The 26,286-nt window shown below is 28.2% G+C and overlaps 1 protein-coding gene across 1 annotated transcript in view; it reads left to right on the top strand.

Annotated features, from left to right (window-relative positions):
• The window catches only part of LOC123296308 (fibropellin-1-like), a 275,636-nt gene that overhangs the window by 122,507 nt on the left and 126,843 nt on the right, over nucleotides 1–26,286 (top strand). Inside the window, exon 4 of the mRNA XM_044877769.1 lies at nucleotides 25,100–25,213. Coding sequence (XP_044733704.1) covers nucleotides 25,100–25,213 — 114 coding nt within the window. The remainder of the gene's footprint in view (nucleotides 1–25,099; nucleotides 25,214–26,286) is intronic.

The following is a 26,286-nucleotide window of genomic DNA, read 5'->3' on the forward strand; positions in this document are numbered from 1 at the left end:
AATCTGAAATATAAGAACTATATACAGAGATGAATATTGCTGTGACATTTAAACAAATGAAATTTATTGAAATATGTATTCTGTTACATTTAAACAAATGAAATTTATTGAAATATGTATTCTGTTACATTTAAACAAATGAAATTTATTGAAATATGTATTCTGTTACATTTAAACAAATGAAATTTATTGAAATATGTATTTACAATATTGTTTAATTCATTGAACTAGCACGCGATATGTGTGCCAAAGTATTATTTATATAATGCTTTGACTGCATTTTTATTTAATATATAAAGACCTACATTTCTTATAATAAACTACTTCTAAATATTTAACCACAAGGGCGATTTCGATTTCCTCAACAAAATTTTAAAAAAACCACGATAAATTTTTCGGGTGCGGAACCCCGAACTATTAAATTATGTTTTAATCGAAAAAAAATCCAAATCGATTAACCCGTTTAGGCGCTATAATATCATAGGCAGACACACATAGCGGTCAAACTGATAACACCTTTTTGGTTCGGGGGTTAAAAAAATTGCTTTAAAAACACATACTGCAAATGATGACCAACATGTGTTCAAATACATATACTTCCATTTTAATAGAAAAATGTATATACATGCCACTTAAAACGGCTTTCGCTTATGGTGTCGGTAATTGTGGATCCCTTCAATGTCGTTAGTACTGATTTTGACTATAAATAAATTTTTTGATAAAAATAAGTAATAATTATGATTTCAACTTAATAGCCATTTGTTAAACTTTTAATATTAAATGTTGAAGAGAACGTCTTCGAACTATATCAGTTTGGGGTGATTCCTAGGTACATTAGGCTGCGATCAATGAGATATTACGATTTTGTACCATAGATGAAATCTTATCCATGTTTGTATTAATAGCGATACTTAAATTAAAGTTACACATTAATAAAATTGTTGTTCCCTGGTACTACATTTTCTACTAAAATGTTATATATTACGTTGCCAAGTTGGTTATTATATCAGCTTATGTATCAGTTTAATTGATGGAATGTTATCACAAGGTTGTGTTATCAGAGATTTAAAGGATAAAATAATTCATTTTTTATGTTATCAAATTTTTTTATTAATCGGATAGTTTATTTTATATAGATTATAAATGGTTTTACTAATAATAAATTCGACATTTTTAAAAATATTTTTAAAAAAAATTTTTGTTGCTCGGTGATAGTTGTTATGAAGGGTATTCTAACCGAAGAAGATTTTATGCTATTTGTGCGTTCAAGCGTTGAAAATAAAAAAAAGTGTGGCAAATTGTTTTAATCATTATCCGGTTACGACCCGATGACCAGCGCTATTTTTATCATTTTTCTCTCAATAATTATTTATGATAGAATGTCCGTAAACACATATTTTCTCAGAATGAAATAAGTTAACCGCTAAATTCAAAATATTTCGCCCCTTAATTAAAAATATTTGCTATCAAAGTAAAAATTCATTGCATGGGTTTAATGTACAACTAGTTGACTAAAACTGCCAATAATACCATAATTTTATGACGAAGTTTTTGCTACCAAAAAAATTTTTTTTCCCGTTTTGTTAAAAAATAAACACACACACAAAAAAAAAAAAAAAAAAAAAAAAAAAAAAAACAGTTTAAAAATGTTGCTGGACGAAACCACGAAAAGATAAAAATGACAATTACAACAGCCTCCCAAATTTCTTACCGACTATCTGAAATGACTGTCAAAGATAAAATCTTGCCGGTAGTTACATTGAGAAAATAGTGACTTTTGTTTCGTAAACAAATTAATTCTAATATTTTGAAAAATTATACCAGCATGAATTCAAAAAAGACTTATTTATGAATGAATTTGTATCTTTGTATAAATAAACAATATTTTTTTTTGAAAGAAATATGATAGAACATATTATATTAGTTACATTATTTATGAGTCTGTATATATCTAAATATAGCACTATATATACAGAGAGTTTGAAAATTGCAGGAAATCATTTCAGATGCATGTTCTCCATCTTAAAACAAGCAACAAAGTTCATTTAAATACATGTCCGAAAATAATTCTTTCCAGATTCACAGAAGGTTAACATATTTATGCGTATAAATAAGTTAAAGATGATTGGAGAAACTCTTAAACAATTACAATGTTACTTGTCTGGCAGGCAATCAAAAACTATCAATTAACATTAAACACTGCTTGAGAAAGTTAATGGTTTTACAAGTACTTTGATTAAGACAATACTGTGCGGGCTTAGTATTTTATAACGGAGCATCCATAAACTACGTGGTCCAGTACAGAAGAAGACGGGACTACTTCAAAAACTACTGTGAGCTACGTCAGGGGAAGATAGCAATGAAGTTAAGCTTAGTAATTTTCTTGAAAAAAAAGTTACAGTTTCAGTTACGGTCTATGGAGATTTATTTCATTTCAAACATTGGGTACTTTTATATTTTATGTATGCCATATTGTTACAATGGCGTTGTTACAGTGTTTCAGAAAAAAACAAAATATCTTCTTGACTTCGCAAACAAAACTGCGTTCAATCCGAGGAGGGTGGGGGTCATACTACTAGGTAACTATTACTAGGTTATCCATGTTATGTATGAACGATCCCTAATCACGGTACACATCATAAATTTTATTCACTTTTGCAAAAAAAATAGGTATATTTTTTACCCTATGTGGATGGAGCAAAGAAATGATGCAGCTCTTCGTACTAAGTAGTTTGTTCCAAAGAAAAATGAATTCGTCGTGCTTTCAATTCTCGTGAATTCAACAAAACTCGCCTTTTTTGAGTAATTTTCGAACATATGTTATTAAGAACTTTCTTGCTCATTTTACAATTTTGAAACACACATATTTTGATATTGTATAATATAATATCCTTTGCAGCTAAGTATATTTTTCTCTCATGCAATTCTCATAGGAAATTTTGTGTTGTAACATATAAAAAGTGTAAAGAATAAGAAAAACTCATCAACTCAATATAATAACTTCTATTAAATTTACCAAGAAGAACCAAGATAGATAGTTTGTGTTGTGTGTATATTGCTGCTTAGATAGTACGTAGAGAGGTATGTATGTCTATGCTATGTTGCTACGTTGCTACAAACTTACGTCTCTACATGTACTGCATATCTTTACTTTAGCAGCACTGATATGTACTACAGATGACATCCTTGTCATGAATATATTTATTCTTGTAAGCCAGGAATGCGTACCAAAATTATATTAAATTGGAATTAATGTTCAACATATTGTACCGTTCTATCCAAGTAAGTTCGATACAATAAAAACATCATTAGGTGAATTTTTTGAAAACTTTGCTATACTTTAATGTTTATTACAATGGTACATTAATTATTCCACACAAAATTAATTTACAATCTTTATTTTCCAAGTAGGTATATTCACAACCAATATTTTTAACAACTTTTCTCAGCACTTCACTGTATTATCAACTGTCCGTTGGGAACTTAGTCGGATAAAGGAATACATAAAATAGCCATTCTAAGAGAGTCCTCAAGGACAGCTTCGATTTTGATGATTTTTTTTTCAAAAAGATTTTTTTAGTATATTATTATAAATCAGAAACATTTCAGATGGGGAAATAATCTGGAGGGGGAATAGGCAATGTCGCGACTGATATATCGACTCCCAGCCTGAATCGCTAATGATAGAAGTTTAGAATTTCGAGAAGATATTGATTTTATACTGTAGGTGTGACATAAGAAAGAATTTCTCGAAATTCATCCTCTAAAAGGGTGAAATAGAATCACTATCCGGTTAGAAAATTATCATGTTGGAGCAGCTGTTTTTACAACTTCTAAAACGAACCTGTAAAATTTATAAATATTCCAACAGCCAGAAATAAGACAAGGTACGTCTAATTCTTCCGGAAATCAGAATGAATTTGGTACGTATCTACCAGACGAACTTAGTTTCATAAATAACAATTTCTGCGTTTTTGTCCATTAGTTGACTGAAACGTATTCAGCTGAAGACTGATCTGGTCTTGGAGAAATATATGGCGTGATATCTGGAATTCTAGAATTAAGAACGGAACATAAATCGATCAAATCACTTATTGATAATTCTAAATTTCAGACGTGTTCTCATAAAAATTACAAAGCTTAACTACTGATAGGCAAAATTATTTTCTTTTATAGTTCAAATTGACTGTAAATGAAATTTTTGATAGTACCCACTTTATTTCCAAGAAGAAATTATTTGATTTAAAACAGTCAGTTTAATTATAAATGAAACCAAAAATTTCGTAATAGTTTTCTTATTTGTCTGTATTTTGACGAAATACAGACTGTTTTATGTCGAAAACAAACAAAATCGTTATTTACAAAAGAGGAAAGAAGATATTATAATGCTCTAGTCCAAAATTTTTATATTGTTCAAAACTTCAGAACACTCTTTATTCAGTATTGCATCAATGTTTGACTGGTTTTTTTTTTCTGGTTGCGGTTTATAAGTTGTTTCTGTTGTAACATCATAAGTAGAGAAAGCGTATTATAGTACAAAAATAACTGAAAATATCCCTTAATTTTATAAAGGAATGAAAAATTATGCATTGTTAAAAGGATAAACATTACAAGATTTGTGTTTTGTATTATATTAAACATTTCATTATATATGTGTGTTTCATTTTATATAATATATATGTGTGTGTAAGTTTTGGAGGTAATATATGAACCATTATCACTGCCCTACTTTTTAACAAAGAATCTGATTAAATGTAAAGACTGCGGCTTAGAAATTTTTTTCCTAAAACTTCATTAGTTCACACATAAAGTATTCAGTATGTGTATGGATCAAGTATTTTCCTAACACTTAAAAAAAAGGAAAAAGAGATTTAAAAAGTTGCATTAAACGATGATAAATATGGATCCTTGAACTCTTTTGTACTGAGTGGAAACAAATATGTTATACTGTAAGAAATTTTTTGTGGATATCATTATATCAGTATCACAATACTTCTGGTGGATAATCCAATTTAATACTGTAATATTTCTCTATTATTATGTATGCTAACATAGATACTATAGTATCTGTCTCTATACCATACCAGCATTGTAGTTAACGCAATAAATTTCTTACCATGTATCAAACCATCAATTTTGTAAAATATTATAAAAATGGCTTTAATTATTTTTAAGAGTCGCTCCTGTAAAAGCTAGAGACGCTAAATTTAAATTATCAAGATTTATTCGGGAAGCCTGAAGCTTTTACAAACAAAAAGTATGATTGGCTCATAGAAATAATTATTTTCGACTTTTTAGTACAATAAAAGCTTTTCCTTTAAAAAGTATAGTAGTAAATTTTTAATTGGATCAAAAATTCCTTATTTGTTTTTTTACATATACTTAGTTTTTAAAAAATTATCTTCAAAAGATTATGAATTCATATTGGAATTTTTCGTGCAAAAATATTTATACACTCATGTCGTAAGAAATTCCTTGATAACAACTCTATTTTTTGCAAATCTATTACTTAAAAAATTTACTGCACAAATGTAATGAATTTTGGCATGCAAGATCGTTCGAATTAACACGGAGTATTTGTCAAAAATACAAAAATTTGTTATATATCTACTTTTTTTCTGACATCAATCCGATCATTTTCATGTTACGATTGAACTTGACAAATTCTATTCAATTTGGGAAATTACGTTTTGGTTAACAGTTTTGGAAAAATTTTAAAGTTTGTTAAGGTCACAGACTTATACAAAAACTATTTAAAATAAATTGGCAGTACATAGTCGGTGTGGTACTGAAGTTCTGTGAGTGCGACCCCTGTAGTCCACACGAATAACTTCCCTTATGCTGAATATGATGATAAATGATGTGCTTTATCTACTTTTCAGATTGTGTTTTTTCCAGTTTTTTTATTACCATTAAAAAACGGCTCAATTAGTCCTTTCAGTTCTTAAATACGCGATTACGCGTCGAATAATCCCAGTCACGTGTTAATGCCATAACTGGTTCGCGAGATAATCGAGGCGAAAGAATCCGAACGAACATACGCACATACGTACACACACACACACACACATACAGACATCACATTGAAAATGTTTGATTCGGATTTTACGGCCTTGAAACCGTGGAAATATGTAATACTGGAGATTTTCAAAATCAGCCCCATTACATTATTCCTATGGGAAGTTAACAAACTAATATGTAATAGGTTATAGGCTTCTGAATTTAGTTCTTTAATGTAGCTATCGTTTTAAAAAGGCACTTCAGTCATATCCTAAAACTCTTTTGGATTTACCCACAATTTCAATTTTTATGATAGCAAAGCCAGCTAATCAGGATCAAATTTTTTTATAGTTGCATGGATTCTTCTGAGAATTAAAATTTATTCAAATTTATATTGAACCGTCTAACAGTTTATTTAATTTAGTCCTTTCATATATTTTATACAGGAAACTATGTATCATATTCCTAACGGCAAATTTAAGTTTAGCATTAAGTATCAATCCTTCATCAGTTTGAAATGTTTACAACTACAATTTTAAAATAACTTGGAAAATAATTGTATTCCCTGGAGTCTCATTCCTATAAAGGATACACACATATAATACCTACGTCATACATACACGATGACATTCTATAAAATTTCTATGCATTTTTATCCAAAGATAATATCGTTAGAACTCCACTGTATGTACAGAAAAATATATATGTTTTGATTAACATTATATACACACACTGTCAATATAATTTTGACATAAATTGACATGATGAAACAACACTGTACTGTTCTTTTTTAGCAAATTTCCGAAGGAAATGGAGCTATTGATTTTGTACTGATGATGGAACTTTTAAAAAATGTCCTTAAATGTTCATAGATCCTAACTAATAGACGTCAAAAATGACCATCGTTAAAATGTTTGTATATATATACTAGCTTGATATCCGCCCCCTTCACTGTGTTTAAAAAGTAAAAACCACCGGTTTATAGCCTCCACCTCTCTTGATCTCACTTATCCCCCTTCCATAACATTTGAAGGGCTTGTTTTTCGCTGCTAAAAGATATGCACAGTTTTCAATTTTCTAAATTGTAAAATAGCCATACTTAATTGAGTATATCCGAAAAGGTGGCCATGATTTGTTTGCCATTTACTGATTTAATTTTTCCAGAAATCTTTAATTTATGGTTCAAAATCATGATCATTTTGCTCCATCTGTGATCATTCTTTGAACCATAAATTAAATATTTCTGTAAGAATTAAAAATAGTAAATGTCAGATTAAATTTTATTTTTTTCCATATATCTATAACTGAATAATTTATAGCTCATGTATTATTCTGATGTATGAGTTTTCGTTAGTTTTGGCGTGAAAGCGTAACAAACAACAAACAAACATACAAACATCCTTACTTGCACATTTATAATATATATATATATATATATATATATATATATATATATATATATATATATATATATATATATATATATATATATATATATACATTTTTGACGTCTTTTAGGTTCGATGAACATTTGAAGAAATTTTTCGGTAGCAAGTTCGATTCCCGTTGTCATCACAACAAAAATTAGTTTTATTAAAAATTGTGATGGGCATGGTTTATGCATGAAGGATGTGCACTCACGTCTCTGAAAATAATTGAAGAGCTGATAAATATCAAGAAGAGATATTTGAAGTCAAGTTTGTTAATGAAAAAAATCGACGTGTAAACATGGGGTGGGGAGGTGCGCCAGTACAAAATTTTGAATTATTTCAAAATAAAAAATACTTTTACATTTTTTTATCAGTTTTAAGCAAAACAGTACCCTTGGGATTTTTTCTCTAGACGGTTAGTCCTAGAAATAAAAATTATTGAAATGCAATATTTCTTAAAAAATGTAATCTTTGATTTATAAAAAAAAAGTGTTATTTTTTTTTCAAACTCTCAGGGAATTTGCTTAGCTAACGCAGCTCCTGCGCTACAAATTTTTGTAAAATGTAGAAGTACTGATTATATATTCTGTTTACATCAGTTTCAATTTTATTTGCTAGAATTATTCTAAAAGATTATATTATACAAATTACTACTGAATACATATTATGATGCCGAACATAGTTTGAAACAATAGACAAATTTATCAAAACTAACGAGTACATTTTTAATTAGATTTTACAATGAATGCAGGAAATTAATCAAAGGGTTGTAAACCGTTTACACAAGAAAAACACTAACTGGATCTTTAACATCTTCATGATTGTAAGTAACATAATAATATAGTATTATTGTTATTAGTCAATAAGGAATATTTTTTCGGTTCAAGAAAAGTTTAAAACAGTAAAGAACTTAATTTTTTTGAATCATGTATATAGATCATTGACTCAAGAAATATTTACTTGTTATAAGAGCAACAACAGCCTAGTAAACGCGTTTACTTCAATTAAGTAATGTTTTTTTTTTTACTGTGTGCAACCATCAAAGTATAGAAAATCTTGAACAACATATTTATTCTATAAAATGAAAAACAAAAAAGAATCTTATTCCTTTCAAGAAATAAAATAAGTAACATTTTGTAACGTTTTTTCTTCTGCTCGTCTGAATGATGTTCTTTTCATTACCGTAAACATTTACGTCGTTTTCATTACTTTAAAATGTTTATAGTTTACTCTTTTATAAATGCCCGTCTATACAATTATACACTATAATTCTTTTTTAAATGCTATATATTTATCCATATTACGAATAGTTAAAATAAAATGACATTTACTTTAATACAGTAAAATTTATGTAATAATTTCAGACAAATAGCCTTTGGGAAAATTTTGTTATGAGTGTTATACAAAGATAGCTTATATACGGGCTTTTCAAAAGATCATTCTATGTTTGATGTTTTAAAACTAAAATACAAGTTAGACGAAAATTTGAAAGTTTATTTAAAGGGGAACGATTTGACGTGGAAAAATATAAATACTTATCGGTAAAATATGGGTAATATGGAGAACAAAAAAATTTTTAATTTATTTCAGAATTTTTGCATTTAAAAAACTGAAAAAAAATCGATAAAATTATTTTTTCTGGTATTTCGATATATCTCATTATTTTACTAATTTGGTCACGACTAAAATGATAAGGCCATTTAAAATATGATCTGATGTACGCTTTTCAAGGTATCAGTATCATCTTCTAAAAAATCAAAATCACTTCAAGACACAAGAATCGGGAATCTTATATCTTAAGAGATGGACCGGACACTCAAATAAATTCGATTGACATAATGTTCAGGTAAAATATCAAGGGGGCATTTTTTTCTTTTTTTCGGAATTGTTGAAGAGATATCCTTAAGAAAATCAAAAAGTTTCGATAAAAATAATTTTTCTTGTATTTTGATAAAAACATAATTTTTTACTTATTCGCTACAACGATGCGACCTGAATTATAGTTCTCTGATTATCAACCTCACATTTACTAACAACTCAAGTTTAATATCCTCAGTTTACAATGAAAATCCAAATCAATAGCTGTATATTTTAAAAGTTTTCATATCCGTTTGTTTTTTTACAACAGTTTTCTTTATTTTTTAAAAACAATAAATAATTTTCAAAAATACGTAGACATTCTTCCTACTGAAAAATGTACGATAAAAGTGTATTGATAATAGTATCCTTGAATAACAAAAAAAATATATATCCCGAAATTATTAAAATTTTATATTCTTCACGTTATTATTATAATTTATATTTATAACGTTCCAGTAGATAGTTTCTACCACGAAAATTTTAATAAAAAACGACATAAGGTCCATCATTGGTTTCATACTTTTTAAAAATAAGCCTCAAAAGTAGAAAAATAAAAGGAAAGAAAAAACTTTAAAATGTCCCATGTTTTTATAACGGACTTAAATGTATAAAATAATTTTTACTTTTGATAGCTATTAAAATGCTTGCAAGATTGGAATCGAAAAACATGGGATATTTCATCATAAAAAACCAGCACTAACTCGTTTAACATAATTTCAACAACGATATCTTCGAATTTAATGCGCCATGTTTTTTCGAGTACAATCTTACAAGTATTTTAATAGCTTTCAAAAGTAAAAATTATTTTATACTTTTTAGTCAGTTATAAAAACATTAAAAATTTTTTTTTAAATTATTTTAGTGGCTCAGTTGGTTAAAGCGTAACCAAATCCGTTCGCGATATGCATAGGGTAGAGTGTTCGATTCCCGCCGTCACAACAAACAATATAATTAATAATTGTGATGGGCTGGTGTAGCTGATAGCTGCACCTTAGCTGATAGCCTTGGTGGTGAAACACGTAGGTAATGGTATCACAATGCGACCTTTGGTCTCTCGTGGACAGCCAATATAACCTTACATAACCTAACCTACTATGATAATATAATAAATTAACATAATAAATCATCTTAACCTGAAAGCTATTGGTCTTGGCTTCAAAAGGTCATATTCACCACATCATGTTTATTGAAAATTCATTATAAAAAAGTAGTTTTCCTGTAATATGCCAGACTACAAACACATTCATAGGTACATTTTTGCTTACTTCCTATTCAATACTGTATTTTTTCTTCCATTTATAAAGTTGTTTTCTATGAAAACTTTTGAAAAATAAACATATATACAAGTGATAATGATGATGATGATGATGATGCTGATGAATCAATGCATTGAGACGCAATGCGGTTATGATACCAAAAGTATATACACACGAGGTAGATACCTATGTACGTACTGCCTTCACATGTATGTATGTATTATATTATTATTGAATACTATAAACATACATATATCGAGATAGTTCTAGGAAAGAATACGTTTGGTATTTAGATGTGGTGAAATATTGTCTACATTTTAAATTTTCAGAATCAATTGTTTGGATTTAATTGTTAAAATACCATGTATAGACAGTGTTGATTACTCTGTCACATTACACATACATACATGTCACACATATACTTATAACTGATATTCCCATATAACACATACTACAAAATTTACTCCTAATTTCCACCCTCGTGGGTAAACAGTTATGTTTACAAAGAATGTTACAAACAAAACTTGTTTAAGACCCAATTGATCTTTATTGCTCATGTATTAACTCGACCTCACTTTAAATGTCCTGAGCACGCTGTAAAATTTCAAATTGATATCATTCTTCGTTTTTGAGTTATCGTGTTGACAGACAGACGGACAGACAATTGAAAATGGACTAATTAGGTGATTTTATGAATATCTAAACCAAAATTTTGCCCGTATCATCAATATTTTGAAGCGTTACAAACTTGGGACTAAACTTAATATAGTATGATATATTTCATACATATATGGTATAAAAAGTAATGCAAAAATTAAACGATCCTTTTGAAATTTTTATAGATATTGCACTATGAGATTTCTATATCAATAGAACTAGGTTTCGAAACTACCTCGGGTGAGTATTCAAATAGCTATGCACAATTTTTTTTCCGTAGACTTTTTTAGATTGGCTTAATTTTCATGGATATAAACATTGAAAAAGACCTGAAAGTTTTATGTGCTATTGAAGAGCAAATCTAAGGTAAATTTTTATTTTAAATATGTGCACAATGCCTTATATTCACACAATACATATTTATTAGCCATAAATTGTGATAATATTACTGTTTAATTTTTTTAATGATATAATTAATCCAATAATTCATTTTTATCTCATTTTGTCACATATCTATTGCTTATAATTTGTAGTCAATCTTATCATATCAAAAGATTATTTTTACTATTACTTTTTGTTTTTGTTTACTATTAATCATGTACACGATATTTATTTTCATCATGATCTCTCGATTATAATTGATGATTTTTAATATGATACATACAGCGTAAACTAAATATTGACAAATACCTTGTCTAGTAATCTGAATTAAAGAGAATTGAAAAAAAAATAAAAAACATTTTCGAATAAACTTCACTTTTCTTTTGTTTAATCCGATCTTGGTATTTATTCAAATTTTTTGTTGTTGCACAAAACTGTAGTTATTCATAGTACTAGTTTAAGTTTTCATTGGTTACTTATAATGAAACATTAGTTTGTTTTCATTAGTTTTATCGAAATTGCAAATAAAATTTTTTTTTCGATTTTTTTAACCCCTTTGAACAAATCGAGAAAATCGGAAAAAAATTTTTGTTTTGGAATTTGCTGAAACTCGGTGGATGGGGTAATTTTGATCCAAAAAGTTTAAAAATGATGTTAATTTAATGATTGGATGCAGAGTTTCGGAGATATCGCAAAAATTTGACCGATTTTCGCCCGTATCTCAAAAACTATTCGACCAGTCGACAAATGCACCCGATTTTTGTATTTTTTGGGTCAAAATTACCTTATATACTGAGTTTTATCGAATTTGGAGATGAAAAAAATTTTTCGTTTTTTTGCAATTTTTTTAAGGGGTACCCCTTTGAAAAAAACGAGAAAAACGCAAAAAATTATTTTGTGCCGGAATTTGATGAAACTCGGTAGATGGGGTAATTTTGATCCAAAAAGTTTAAAAATGATGTTAATTTAATGATTGGATGCAGAGTTTCGGAGATATCGTAAAAATTTGACCGATTTTCGCCCGTATCTCCAAAACTATTCGACCAGTCGACAAATGCACCCGATTTTTGTATTTTTTGGGTCAAATTTACCTTATATACTGAGTTTTATCGAATTTGGAGATGAACAAAATTTTTCGATTTTTTGCAATTTTTTTAAGGGGTCCCTTTGAAAAAAACGAGAAAAACGCAAAAAATTATTTTGTGCCGGAATTTGATGAAACTCGGTAGATGGGGTAATTTTGATCCAAAAAGTTTAAAAATGATGTTAATTTAATGATTGGATGCAGAGTTTCGGAGATATCGTAAAAATTTGACCGATTTTCGCCCGTATCTCCAAAACTATTCGACCAGTCGACAAATGCACCCGATTTTTGTATTTTTTGGGTCAAATTTACCTTATATACTGAGTTTTATCGAATTTGGAGATGAACAAAATTTTTCGATTTTTTGCAATTTTTTTAAGGGGTACTCCTTTGAAAAAATCGAGAAAACGCTAAAAAAAATTTTTGTTTCGGAATTTGATGAAACTCGGTTCATGGGGTAATATTGATCCAAAAAGTATAAAAATTATGTTAATATAATAACACAAACTTTGTCACAGAACAATGTGTGAACTTTTTGAAAAGTTTTTTACGAGTTGAATACGAATTTGAAAATTTCTTCAGCACCATGCGAACTTGTCTAAAAATTATAATTTTTGTTTCTAAAAGGACAAAAATGCTTGAATTCAAGAGTATTGTCATTATTGTCAAGATTTCAGTAAATAAACAGAATTGAAATCCGTAGTCTGCATATAATCATTTTAATTTTTATTTCAAATTGCTCTACATTTAAATTATACAAATTACCTTCTAAACCAAAAAATATAATTTAAAACCAGATATTATATATTCTATTTGACATATTCAAATAAACACAATTCTATACTATAAAATGGCTAGTCAAATTATTCCATACTCAAATGTTATTGACATCTCGAAGCCATATAAAATAGCTTCCACACATAACAGTATCATTTCAGCAAACACGTTATACTTGATTTCAACTACGTGTTATCATTATTCATTTCATTTCAAATTTATAAGTTTTTATAGTAAAATTTATCTTATAAAATAATTTTTCTAACATAGTTACTATTCATATCTAGGTCTATATAACCCTTATACAAAAAACAAGTTTTATAGTTTGAAGAGAATTATTCATTAAAAACCACGCTATTACGCTATTTTATTACAAGCTTTCTAGGAAAAGAATTTCTATAAAGAAATTTTGACATAAAATTTATATTAAAGTTAAAAAGAATTTGCTTAAAAAAGTTATATAATTGTATGGTTCTTCGAAAAATGAGAGAAAAATGACTGATTGGTAAATCAATAGTCATTACTTCAAAACATTTTAAATCAGTAATTTCCTCCATAGGGAAATAACTCTCATACGATAATCCACTTCTATGTTGATTCTTGGTCTCTTTTTCTGCGTTTCTAATATTAATGTCATTAAAAAAATGTCCTACTTGTTTCAAAATTTCATCATAATCATAGCTTTTTTTACTACACATTAAGAGCATATTCATTTATTTGAAAACAAAATCATTTTCATGTTAAAAGTATTGACATTAGTAATTTTTCCTTGTTTTGATTTTGTCAAAGAATCTTCTACCACACAGCAAATGATAGATAACATTTATCAATACTTTTGCCTCCATCAGTGTTTACCTTTTTTGCCATGTTCTTTTGTAGTTATTATTTGCATTTTAATAAATAAATAGATACCTACAAATGAAATGCACTGACGAAAGAACACAGTTAAATTTGAAAGATATATGTACCCAGCTGTTTACACTGAACTGACAGTTTTTGCCTATATGACATCACATATAAGGGCTTGCCTATATGACATAACGATTTTTAATTTCAATATAATAAAACAATTATGTGCTTTTATAACTCAAAATCAGAATATTTCAGTATATTTCTAAATAAATTTAAATTTTTATCAAATTTCATAATTTATTTTTCACTACCGAAAGTACCCAATTATAGAAACTTCCTAGACATCCTCTATATAAGAATTCAATACATCATACATTAACACGTCAAAAAGATATGTCGAATCAACTGTTTTTATATTTGCTAATTCAAATATGAAATTCTAGAACAGAAATAAATTCATATCTACATTATATAATATATATTGATATATCCATCCATTGTTGATATATCACAACCTGACAATTTACTCAATCAACCAATCAATCAATAACATCAATAACACATACACAACACACCTATACATGTCATGTCTACGTCTACATTAATTTGTTGTTTTTCAATGTTTTCATGTTTATAAAATCTGTTAATATACTTTACGAGATGTAAGTAACATCATGAATGCAGCTATTACAAAAATATATATACACAAAATTGCAGGGTGAATACTTAAGGTTGATCGGACAATGCACTGTAATTTTATAGTATACTCTAAATTATTTTTACCAGAAATTTATTTATTGACTAGATTGATGATACCTGCCCACTTCACTGGGCTTAAAAGTAAAAACCACCGCTTTATAGCCTCCACCCTCTCTTGAGATACACAGTTTTTAATTTTGTTAAATGCAAAAGATTCATAATTTATTGAGTATAACAGAATAGTTGGCCATGATTTGTTTGACACTTACCTTTTTTTAAATTTGTACATACTTCTTTAATTTATGGTTCAAAATGACGATCATAGATCTACTCCATCTGTAATGATCATTTTAAAGCTTAAAGATTTCTGTAAAAATTTAAAAAATGGGAAATGTCAAATTAAATTTATTTTTTTATTTTTTAAAAATATACCTTTATAAATTATAGTTTATGTGTTACTCTGATATATCAGCTATATTGCTGTACAGTTTGATTTAAAAGCGTGACAAACAAACAAACATGCTTACTTTCATATTTATAATATATAGGGATTTTTTTGATAGTATCGGACATCAATATATATTTAGATAGTATCTGACATCAAATAATAAATACTTTTACTCATTTTGTTTTTTTTTTTTTGCTTTTTATTTACAAAACTCTTGGTCAGAGTATTATTATTATTTTCAAATTTTAACGTAATGTAGGATAAAAATTTGTATTTTAAGTAGGTACTTTATATGTTACTGGAATTATCTATATAAATATAGACTATTTGCACACTCGTATCTATTATTTTCCCACTCATATATTGATGCAATAGCTTTATAATAAATATTATAGATTTTATTATTGCTTATAGAGCTATTCATCCAAGTGTATCAATTTTGATAGACTGATTTTATGGTTTGATTTATTTTATTGATTATATGATATTACTATGTTTTATCAATACACACAGAGTGAGCTACAAGTGATTTGATAAAAACTACTTTTTTCTTTTCTGAACCGCTGATTTTTGACATGTTTTCTTCTATCTATCGATTTGCTAACTATTCTGAATTTGGCTCTATGGATTTTAATAATGATCAACCTCATTGGTAAATATTTATAAACAATTTTTTTGTATTTCTAGTAGAGATATGTATGTATTTTTAATTTTTTTTACACGGGAATATATTTATTCCTACAAAATTGATGAGTTTAATTTAACATGAAATATTCTATTCATTATCTCTTAAAGAAAAGAACTAAGACGTTCAAGGGTTATTATTGCAGGAATCGTTGAGTATGGGTTATAAAGGAAGAGAAAATCGCAAAGTACTGTTATATTAGAGAATTGAAGATAGGGGTGAAAAAGCACTCTTTTTAGTTTCCCCTAAATATCTCGTAATCAAAACAAAATTTCGAAATTTCGGTTGATTTTTGCTTGCCTGTTTATTTTTATTTTTTAAGTAGATTAAATTTTTTTTGTTAGGCAGAATAATTTTTTTTCGGTAAAAAATTGACCAAAATATAGCCATTTTTCGCATTTCAATCCTAGCTTTTTTCGCATTTCATCCCTCATTGTACGAATATTGTTTTAGTTTGCATTTTATTGAATTTTATTAAAAAATTATTGTTCTACTCAATCTAACTCTAATTTAAAACCATTCCACGGATTTTTCTTCTTTAATAACCCATTGAACATTTTCTGCAATAAAAAACCGTGGATGTCTTTGTTCCTTATTGCCCTGTTCTTTATTCAAAGAGTTTGTTTGAAGTATTTGACAAACAAAATGAAATTATTTACGGATATGTTATGATAAAACAACTTATTTATATTTCTTATTTACTTATATTTGAATAAAAATGATTCTCTAGCTTAAAATGTATTTGTTGCCGGAACAATTTCTTTTGTTGCATTGCACATGACATGCTAAGCACCAATATATAAATATAATCTTTCGATAAATTCTAGGTTTTGAGTTTCAGACATCTCAAAAAAAATAACAAACAAAAGCACTTAATCAATAATAAAGTAATTTGGGCAATACAAAAAAATTTCCTGGGGTATATTTGAAAATAATATTTCATTACAAATAACAACCACCATCGACAGCGACATAACAGACAAAAATTAAAATTTTTTAAACTAGTGTTATAAACAGGCTTGAAGTAGGAGCTTCACTCATGTTTTTATATCTTTTTTCAACATCACTATTACAAAATCAACTACGCAATTACAAAGAAACTATTTCTACGGCCAAGTCTGTATGTGCAATATATTATTATAAAGTATAATTAATATACCTATGTGCGGTATTCATATATATTATATTTTATATTTTCAATTGATTTTATCATTATTATTTCATTTCAAGTGGAATTTATTACTAATAAAATACTACATATATTTATTATACCAACATTGTATGAACTAGAAAATCTAAAACGTATATTTCAATATAATAAGCATTATTCTATACAAGCAGTAGGACCTGCATTGTCCACATTTGTCTCTTCATCCATAATACTCGAAATTTATATTACTTTTTATTGAAACTACGTTGTGAATGTAGTCCCTAGTTGTATCTAATTCCACAATTTTAGGGTAAATTATAGACGAGTAGCTCAAATTCGAAATTTTACTATGTAATTCATAGCGGGTGCATACGATAATTCCATTCTACAAAACTCATGCGCAAATTCCGCATTGATAAAACAAACAAAATATGTGTATATATGAGTTAGTTTCGTCCGTATTTCAAACTGTATTATTGTGATCTATTGACAGCTGTGTGCATTTGTTTGACGATATTATACCAACCTACCATAACTTTGAAGATTCTTTGATATTGTGCCCTTAAAATCTCAAAAACTTAAGCGACAATTTCATGATTGAAACAAAATGATACTCATAGAATTGTGTACTGGAGTGAAATCAGTAATAAATGTTTCGCAAAATACATCGTTACATAATATTGACTATAAGTAGAAGCGAGGGTTGAACCCACTCCTACAGAATTGTATATTTCATTTGTTTACTCATTAATCGGTTTTGACGTGGAAATGAAGAAAGACAAATCGAATAGGAACGATATATGCAAAATGTAATTAATATAAACGATGTTATTTGGCGAACTGAATTCAAACAACAAGAACTCAAACATTAGGTGAGTTAATATGACTTACCAGATTTAGCTAACCGCAGGTAAATTGACTTACATTACGAGTATTGATGTACTCTTACACGCAAATAATTGAATATTTTATAGACATTTAAGAGAGCAATTTACTAAACGTACGAATAATGTTTTATATGTATATCAACCTAATGAAACACGTTGATAAATGAATGATACTAAAACACAAACTGGTACAGGAGGATATTAGAATGTTACTTGGGATAATGCAGATAGATCAATACCAGTTCTCCTCTTTAAATAAATATGAAACACTTCTAATGAACTAATTGAAGCTTAACTTTTAATATCGTATTAGACATTCCAATAAGAATTCCTTGTAAATCGATTTTTGGAAACTTATCTGTAAAATGTTCTCAGTTGGTTCGGACGTTTAGGGGCTACGATGCCACTGAGAAACACACAGATGCACAGATAAACACTTTTAACTTATAACACTCCTTCCTAAATCAATATCAAAGTGATGGTCAAGGACATTAGATGAAATGAAAAGGATACTTAGAGAGCTATCATTTTTTTGGGACAAATTTCTTGAAATATTTTAATTGAAATTGATATATTTGAGTTGACTTTGTTCTTTTGAATTATTGTTTTGAATTACTCACCTAATTATTTCACCATTTCACTTTTCGAAATGAATTGAGCCAGGTTTATTTGACCATTCATTTCCATAGCAATTATTTATATGTTAAAATTATTTGTCATGGCTTTTCCAAATTGAATCGATTTTGAAGATCTTCGCCAATTTTTTTGTTTTTTCGGATGCGGAACTCTAAGCACGCACTTGAAACAAAGCTAAAAACACTCTCCGTTAAAGTACCTTTCAAATGAAACCAAAAAAAAAATTAAAATCGGTTTATACGTTTAGGCGCTACGATGCCACAGACAGACACATACACATAGCGGTCAAGCTTATAATACCCTTTTTTTAGTTCAGGGGTTAAAAATTTACTCATTTAGATATATCTAGAATTTTGGATATCGGACATACAAGAAAACCAAAGATGTGACATGTACCAAGATGTGACATGTACCAATTATTGTGGTCAAATATCCATTTAGTATTGAATTTAATAATTATGTTGATAGTAAACACAGGAAATAACAAGATATCTTATTACATTCTACTATGATATTGATATCTATATGTTAATAATAAAGTACCAATACTGTATGGGCAGGCCCACCGGTACAAACAAATTAAGAGGATAATGTTCAGTACCTTGGATCATTTGTACTTTCGATAATTTTTCTTGAAAAATTGTCCATGTGCTTTTCCTGTAAATGTAATGTATAAGTGTTTGAGTGTGAAAATAAAAAATTTTTCTTTCAATTTAATCATTTATTTACATTTAATAAGTTTCGCTAAGGCTATTGTGTTTTAAATCCCATTCCACCCAAGTCACTGTTGGTTGGATATTATGTTATGCCATATTTCTGTTTTAAAAATAATGTAAACTGTAGAGGAACTAAACGTGGAAAAGACACACCGTCTTGTACCTTGGATAAGACAATGAACTGTACCAGAGATCAACAGTAACAGGCATGCACTAAGTTTCGCGAATATTTTTATACCATGTATACATGAAATATATCAATTTATACTAGTTTTGGTATAGGTGTTCATAAAGTTCGCCCGTCTATCAACACGATAGCTCAAAAACGAAAATAAATATCAAGCTGAAATTTTTATAGCATGCTCGGGACGTAAAAAGTTAGGTCGAGTTCGTGAGCAACATGAAAATAAGCAACATAGGTGAAGGTTAAGGGTCCGTAGGACTTATCTGGCAAACCGTTAGAGATAGAAAAGAGATCGTTAGAGAACCGTTAGAGATAGAAAATTTATATGTAAAAAATGTTAAGTTTGAAGAAGAATAATCCACATATATCATTGACAATCATATTCATTCTATAATGCGGTTCCTTGAGAGAACTTAATTACAGGCCGAGTAGATCGCACAATCAATGGGATATATACAACAGCGTGCGATCCATGGCACATTATGATCTTCTGTCATGAATTACAAATGAATAAAATATAAACACGGTTTTTGTCTTTAATGATTTAAAAAATACATAATGTGGACGAATGATAGTACTATAATTAAAGGAAAGACTATTCCTATTGGTATATTTAAAAAATTGGCTTTTAAAAAGTAAGTAATTATAATTTTTGATCCATGGTACTACACTCTACCTTAGTATATAATGTAGTGTACGATACACGAAATTTCTGTAGGGCATATACCTTACTTCTATGTATAGAATCATTGTACTATATATGCAGCATTGTTTTCCGACTACTTACATGAGTCCGTCATTTTAGCAGATTCTGTGTACATCATTAGCAATAAATTTGAAACAACGGCTATTAACTGTATATGTGAGTTTACGAAAATATTTTCTAGGTAATATCAAAGCTCATATGTATATTTCTTTGAAAATTGAATTTATGTATAATATGTACAATGTGCGGTAAAGTAGTGTGCAATTAAAGTAGTTGTGCAATAAAGTAGTGTGCAAGGCTGTAAAAACCCTTAAAAGGATTGATTTCTCAATTAATTCATTTATCACCTGAATTTACTTAAAACAAGTGAAAACAAACAATTGACTGAGTTAATTGTTGAAATACCATGCATAGTCAGTGTTGATTTATTTATCACATAGCACATACAAACATGTGACACATACATAACTGATAATCAAGTATAGTACATATTATAAAATTTCCGCCTAACTGGCGCCCTCACGGGTAAACAGTGATGTTTACGAAAAAATGTTTCAAACAAAAGTTGTTTAATTTTTGATAAGGAACATTTTTTACATTTAAACTTTTGTTGTATCTGTAACGGTTTACAAGATGGGTCCTACGGACCCAGGACCCAATTGACCTATGATGCTCATTTACGAACTTGACCTCACTTTTTACGTCCTGAGTACGCTGTAAATTTTCAGCTCGATATCTTTTTTCGTTTTTGAGTTATCGTGTCCACAGACGGACGGACGGACAACCGGAAATGGACTAATTAGGTCATTTTATTTACCTATGACAAAATTTTTTTCCTAGCATCATTATTTTTAAGCGTTACAAACTTGTAACTAAACTTAATATACTATGTATATTTCATATATGCATGGTATAAAAAGCATTAAAAATATTTTAAAATTCTAGTGCCAAATATGGACACCATGAAGTTGCAATTTAGACCAAAAATTTGAATAGTGGTATCCCATAGTAATTGGAATTACATACTTGGTTTATTAAATTAGGATTATATTTGGGTGTGATAGAGCAAAATTAGATTTTTTGATTTTAATGACATCACAAAGTATAAAAAAACATTTTTTGAAATATCTTCTTAAATTTTTTTTTGAACCAGTTACTCGCTTATACGTTATATTTGACCAAAAATTTGAAAATTATATCACAAAATTAATAGAATTACATACTTAGTTTATTATATTAGGATTAAGTATGGATGTGATAGAGCAAAATCAGATTTTGATTTTGATGACGTCATAAAGTATAAAAAATCAATTTTTTGGATATCTTGACCAAATTTTGTTCGATTTGAATAAAATTTATTTTGGAACCGACTAATTTTGGATCGTATTTTCCATTTTTCTTGCTAGTTACTCGCTTATATCAGCCCTTGTACCAAAGGTGGAAATCGTGAAGTTGCAATTTTGGAAAATACTGTAGTAACGTTAAATTTGTTTGGCCCAAAATTAGTGCTATTACATACAAGTTATATAAACTTTGGCTGTGATAGAGCAAAATCAGATTTTTTTATTTTACTGACGGCATAAAGTATAAAAAATCAATTTTTTGAACAAGATAATATGTGGTAAACTAATTTTTGTTTTTAAAATTGGTATGGAGTATAAAGATGGTAAACAATATTGTTGGTAGTATTTGTTTTTAAAGTTTGAGTTGTTCTGCGAAGTGGGTTGGTAGCGGCTAGTTAACTAAATAAAGTTATGTAAATCTTAGCGTATAATAACCAAGTAGACTACACATTTAAAATACTACTCGCACATCATCTACCCAAAATATTTATAAGGAAGATAAATATACTACATTCTCCTTACTACTTCAGCTAGCCTATATGCTAGATATAAAATGAAACTAACCGTAAAGTTTAACTTTGGTATACCAAAAGGTTGAATGAATTATTTATGAGTAATTAAAATACTCGTGAATCCTTCCTGTCGGAGCAGCTATATGGATATAAGGAAGTAGTCAATCCACAACCATATATTATACAAACACCTTCCCTATCTCTGATCAACCCAACCCCACCTCCCAAACTATACATGTGTACGTATATAATACTATCAACTAATGGGTAATTAATGATCTTACTGGGCATTTAATATTTTAGGAGAGCTTTGTATGCCATCGGGATCTATTTAGTTCTATCGTCAGCATATTTTCAGATTAATTCAGTTAAAAATATAATAATAAGAATTTGAATTGGTTGTCCGGTGGTTTTATATACCCTATGTATATGTAATTCGGTAACAGAGGGTGGAAAAGTTCAAGAAGGATGTGTAAATTTATTTTATGTCATTTCAGTATATAAACAATATTTGGTACCCAAGCAATAAAATATTGTTTGAATATTAAAATTACATAATAGTTTGTATGCACCATGATTATAAAAAGATGTTTACAGCTCTGGTTCCGATGTCACCCTCAGTTATAAACATCCATTTTATTACCTGGTTCAGAAATTAATATTATCGGCTTTTATTTCTTCCATTAAAATATTTTCTTTAGGCAAAGATTGTGTCCAATTAAAATTTTAATGCTGTGGATGGATTAATTTGTTCGACATAAATTACATTTCTTTTTTTAGTTTTCTCTTATGAAGACAACAAAATTTTGATAACAAACATATGTGATAAAATTTTAAAGTGTTCAATTTTCTGCCCTGAAATAAAAACAAGATAATGTAAGCATGCAGGGCCCTTTAGAATCAATTTCCCGTTTGCTGTACTGGATTAAAGAAAAATATACCGAAAAAATAGACCCGGAAAAAAAACCGAACAAAATTTTTGTAATAGCGTCCTATATTTGAACGCAAGTTTAAAAATTTCAGAATCCAACCAACTCTTCTCTAGTCGACAAACTCAACCCAACCAACTCGTAATTACAACTAAACTTTGGGTCCATAAAATTTTTGGTCTGTTTTTTCCGGGTTTATTTTTTCCGATCTGTACCCATTCTGTTATAACTAATTGAAACGCTCCCAGCATTCCACAGTTTGAATATTCGCAATATTCTCAATGTTACTTTACTTCAGTAATCGATCGTACAGCAGCTGTGTTTAACGTAATATGTGTGTCATGCGGTATGCATGTCGCTTCCCAAGTGACGATCCAAATCATGGTGACAAAACTAGATTAAATTAAATGTAAATTTCATTTTGAATTGAAAAAATATTATAAACATATTTTTGTTAATAATATAAATATTTTAAAAGAACACACAAATAATAAATGACTATAATGATGGAACAAAATTAAATTTTAAATAAATAATGTTGTGTAATTATCAATTTAAAATAGGTACATAAACAAAATATGTATAGATAAGTACCATACCGGTTATACAACACTTAGCCGTTATTATTATATACCTTGAGAACAGGATATAACAGGAAATTTATATATTGTAATTTTTTTAACCGACTTGTTAAATACAAGGATCGGCTAAAATAATATTTGTTTTACTCTGAAAACAGTATTTTTTTCGTTATATACTGGGCAGAGAATTGATTTAAAACCAAAGCCCAAAATTGGTTTTTTTGCAAAAGTGGATTGCACCTGAAATAATGAAAAAGATAAGACAAGCAGCTCAAAGTCGTCTTGAAAACTATTTGGCGGAATAAACACGAGTTGAATAAGTTGAAAGTTCTGAAAAAAAAAAATGTCTACACTGAAAAAGAGATAACTACGTTGAAGTTAACGTGTTTATTCAAACAAATATTTCTTGGGTCGACGATCGAAAAACAGAGAAAATATTTATTTTCAAGCAAATAAATATTCAAAAAAACTTAAAAAAACTAAATTTGACTAAAGTCAGTAAATATTTTCTTGAAACAAGAAAAGCACTCTTTTTGTAATATGATCAATATACACTTGAAACTTCGTGGGTGGCTTCCTTTTGGCGAGACTACCAAACCCTCTACAACTTTTTTCGAAAGTGCTGCGTTTTCAAATGAGCATGTCGTATTTTACTTATCGATCCGGCAAAATGCAGCATGGAAGTTGTCAGACGCTATGGCCACTTGATGACATGAATAATTATTAAACAAAAAAATATTTTGCCCAACAAAATCTGCACCGATGAGTCTACTACCTCGAACATACCGTACTTAATTATTTTTGTTTTTTAATACATACATAGTTCACTTTTTCTGAATTGTTTAATATTAATATTATCAAGTGTTCGTAAGGCCTGATAATTTTTTTGTTCCTTTTTTTTCAGACCGATAGCTTAAATATAGCGTTGATATGATCATTTGAAAACGCTACACTTTCGAAAAAAGTCGTAGAGATAAACTTTGGTAGGCTGGCTAAAAGGAAGTCACTTAAGAAGATTCAAGTTTGCATTAATCATTAAACAAACATGGTACTATCCCGCGAATTTATTTTTAATGAAAAATTATGTTTTAATATGAAATGAAAATAAAATGAAAACATTTTTCAACATAATGAGAAATACAAGAATATTACAATTGATAGCAATGTGATAAATTTAAGATAATTTGTAACGTAATTTTAAAATAATGGAATAATGTACAATAATAATTAATCTAATTAAAAATATAAATTATTAATTAATTAAACAAATGGTACTTTAATTTTTATCAAATTTATTTTAATCGAAATCTGTTTGTTTTTTTCTAGGTTGTGAAATCGATCAAGAATCATCGAGTATTAATTGTGTGTCACAGTGCCCAGTAGATGAATATTTATCAAGTGTTTGTGATTGTTCTCATGATGACAACAAATACGTCTCAGGTAAATAAATTTGAAATTATTTTTCGTGTTGTTATTTCTGATCTCTCTTATTTGTTTAAAAATCTTGCATTTCGTTTTTACATTTAAATCATTCTATGTAAGTTATAACTTCTACAGGATTTTTCAGCATAGCTAGTCTTTGGCGTTTTTTAAGGAGTCATAACATAAAACTATATTTATAATAATATATTTACATTGGAATGTTTAAAAAGCAAACTAAAGGTTTATACAAGCTAATTATTTTGCTGTCAATAAAATCATTGTATAAATTAAGTATTGAATAAGAACATTGGTGATGGGATAGATAATTTTTTTATGTGGGTAAAATATCAACTTAATAATAATTATCACCCACAAAAAATAGTATCTATCCCCTCTTCAAGGTTTTTTTCAACACTTAATTTATACAATGATTTTATTGAAAACAAAATTATGAGCTTTTATAAATATGAAATTTTTTTTGGCACATTGCAATGTTAACATATTATTAAAAATTCAATTTTATGGTATCTTATGACTCCTCCTTAAAAAAAACGCCTTAAACTAGCTATGCTGAAAAACTCTGTATAATACTGGATGTGTCAGGGTCAATATAACTTATATAATAAGATTGAAGCGTGCGATAACTCTTAATTGTGAAAGTATATTTTAATAATAATTTTTTACTGAACCAACAAAATGAAAGAAATTTATTTACACTCACCTTACAATCTTCTGGTACACCCTATAATATATGTATTATTATAAATTGCTTATTACTTAGTATGATGCATTTTCTATGCATACATATATTATTATGATATTTCATTTATATACAGTGTGTCCAATTAAGTCGGCACCATATGGAAAATTTTTTAATTTTTTGTTTTATGAAAAAAAGATCATCTTGATAAGATGTATGCCTTAGAACGCTAACTGAAATAATCAGACATCATTTTTTTTTTCATTAGTATACGAGGTTTTTCGAACAATATAAATTTTGCCCAAGAATAACTTTAGTTTTTAATCTATCAACAATATTTCTTTGGGAAAGTTGATCCTAATTGAATCCTACGGACAGATATCCAATATTA

The sequence above is a fragment of the Chrysoperla carnea genome, chromosome 3 (assembly GCF_905475395.1).
Source record: "Chrysoperla carnea chromosome 3, inChrCarn1.1, whole genome shotgun sequence".
Taxonomy (NCBI): domain Eukaryota; kingdom Metazoa; phylum Arthropoda; class Insecta; order Neuroptera; family Chrysopidae; genus Chrysoperla; species Chrysoperla carnea.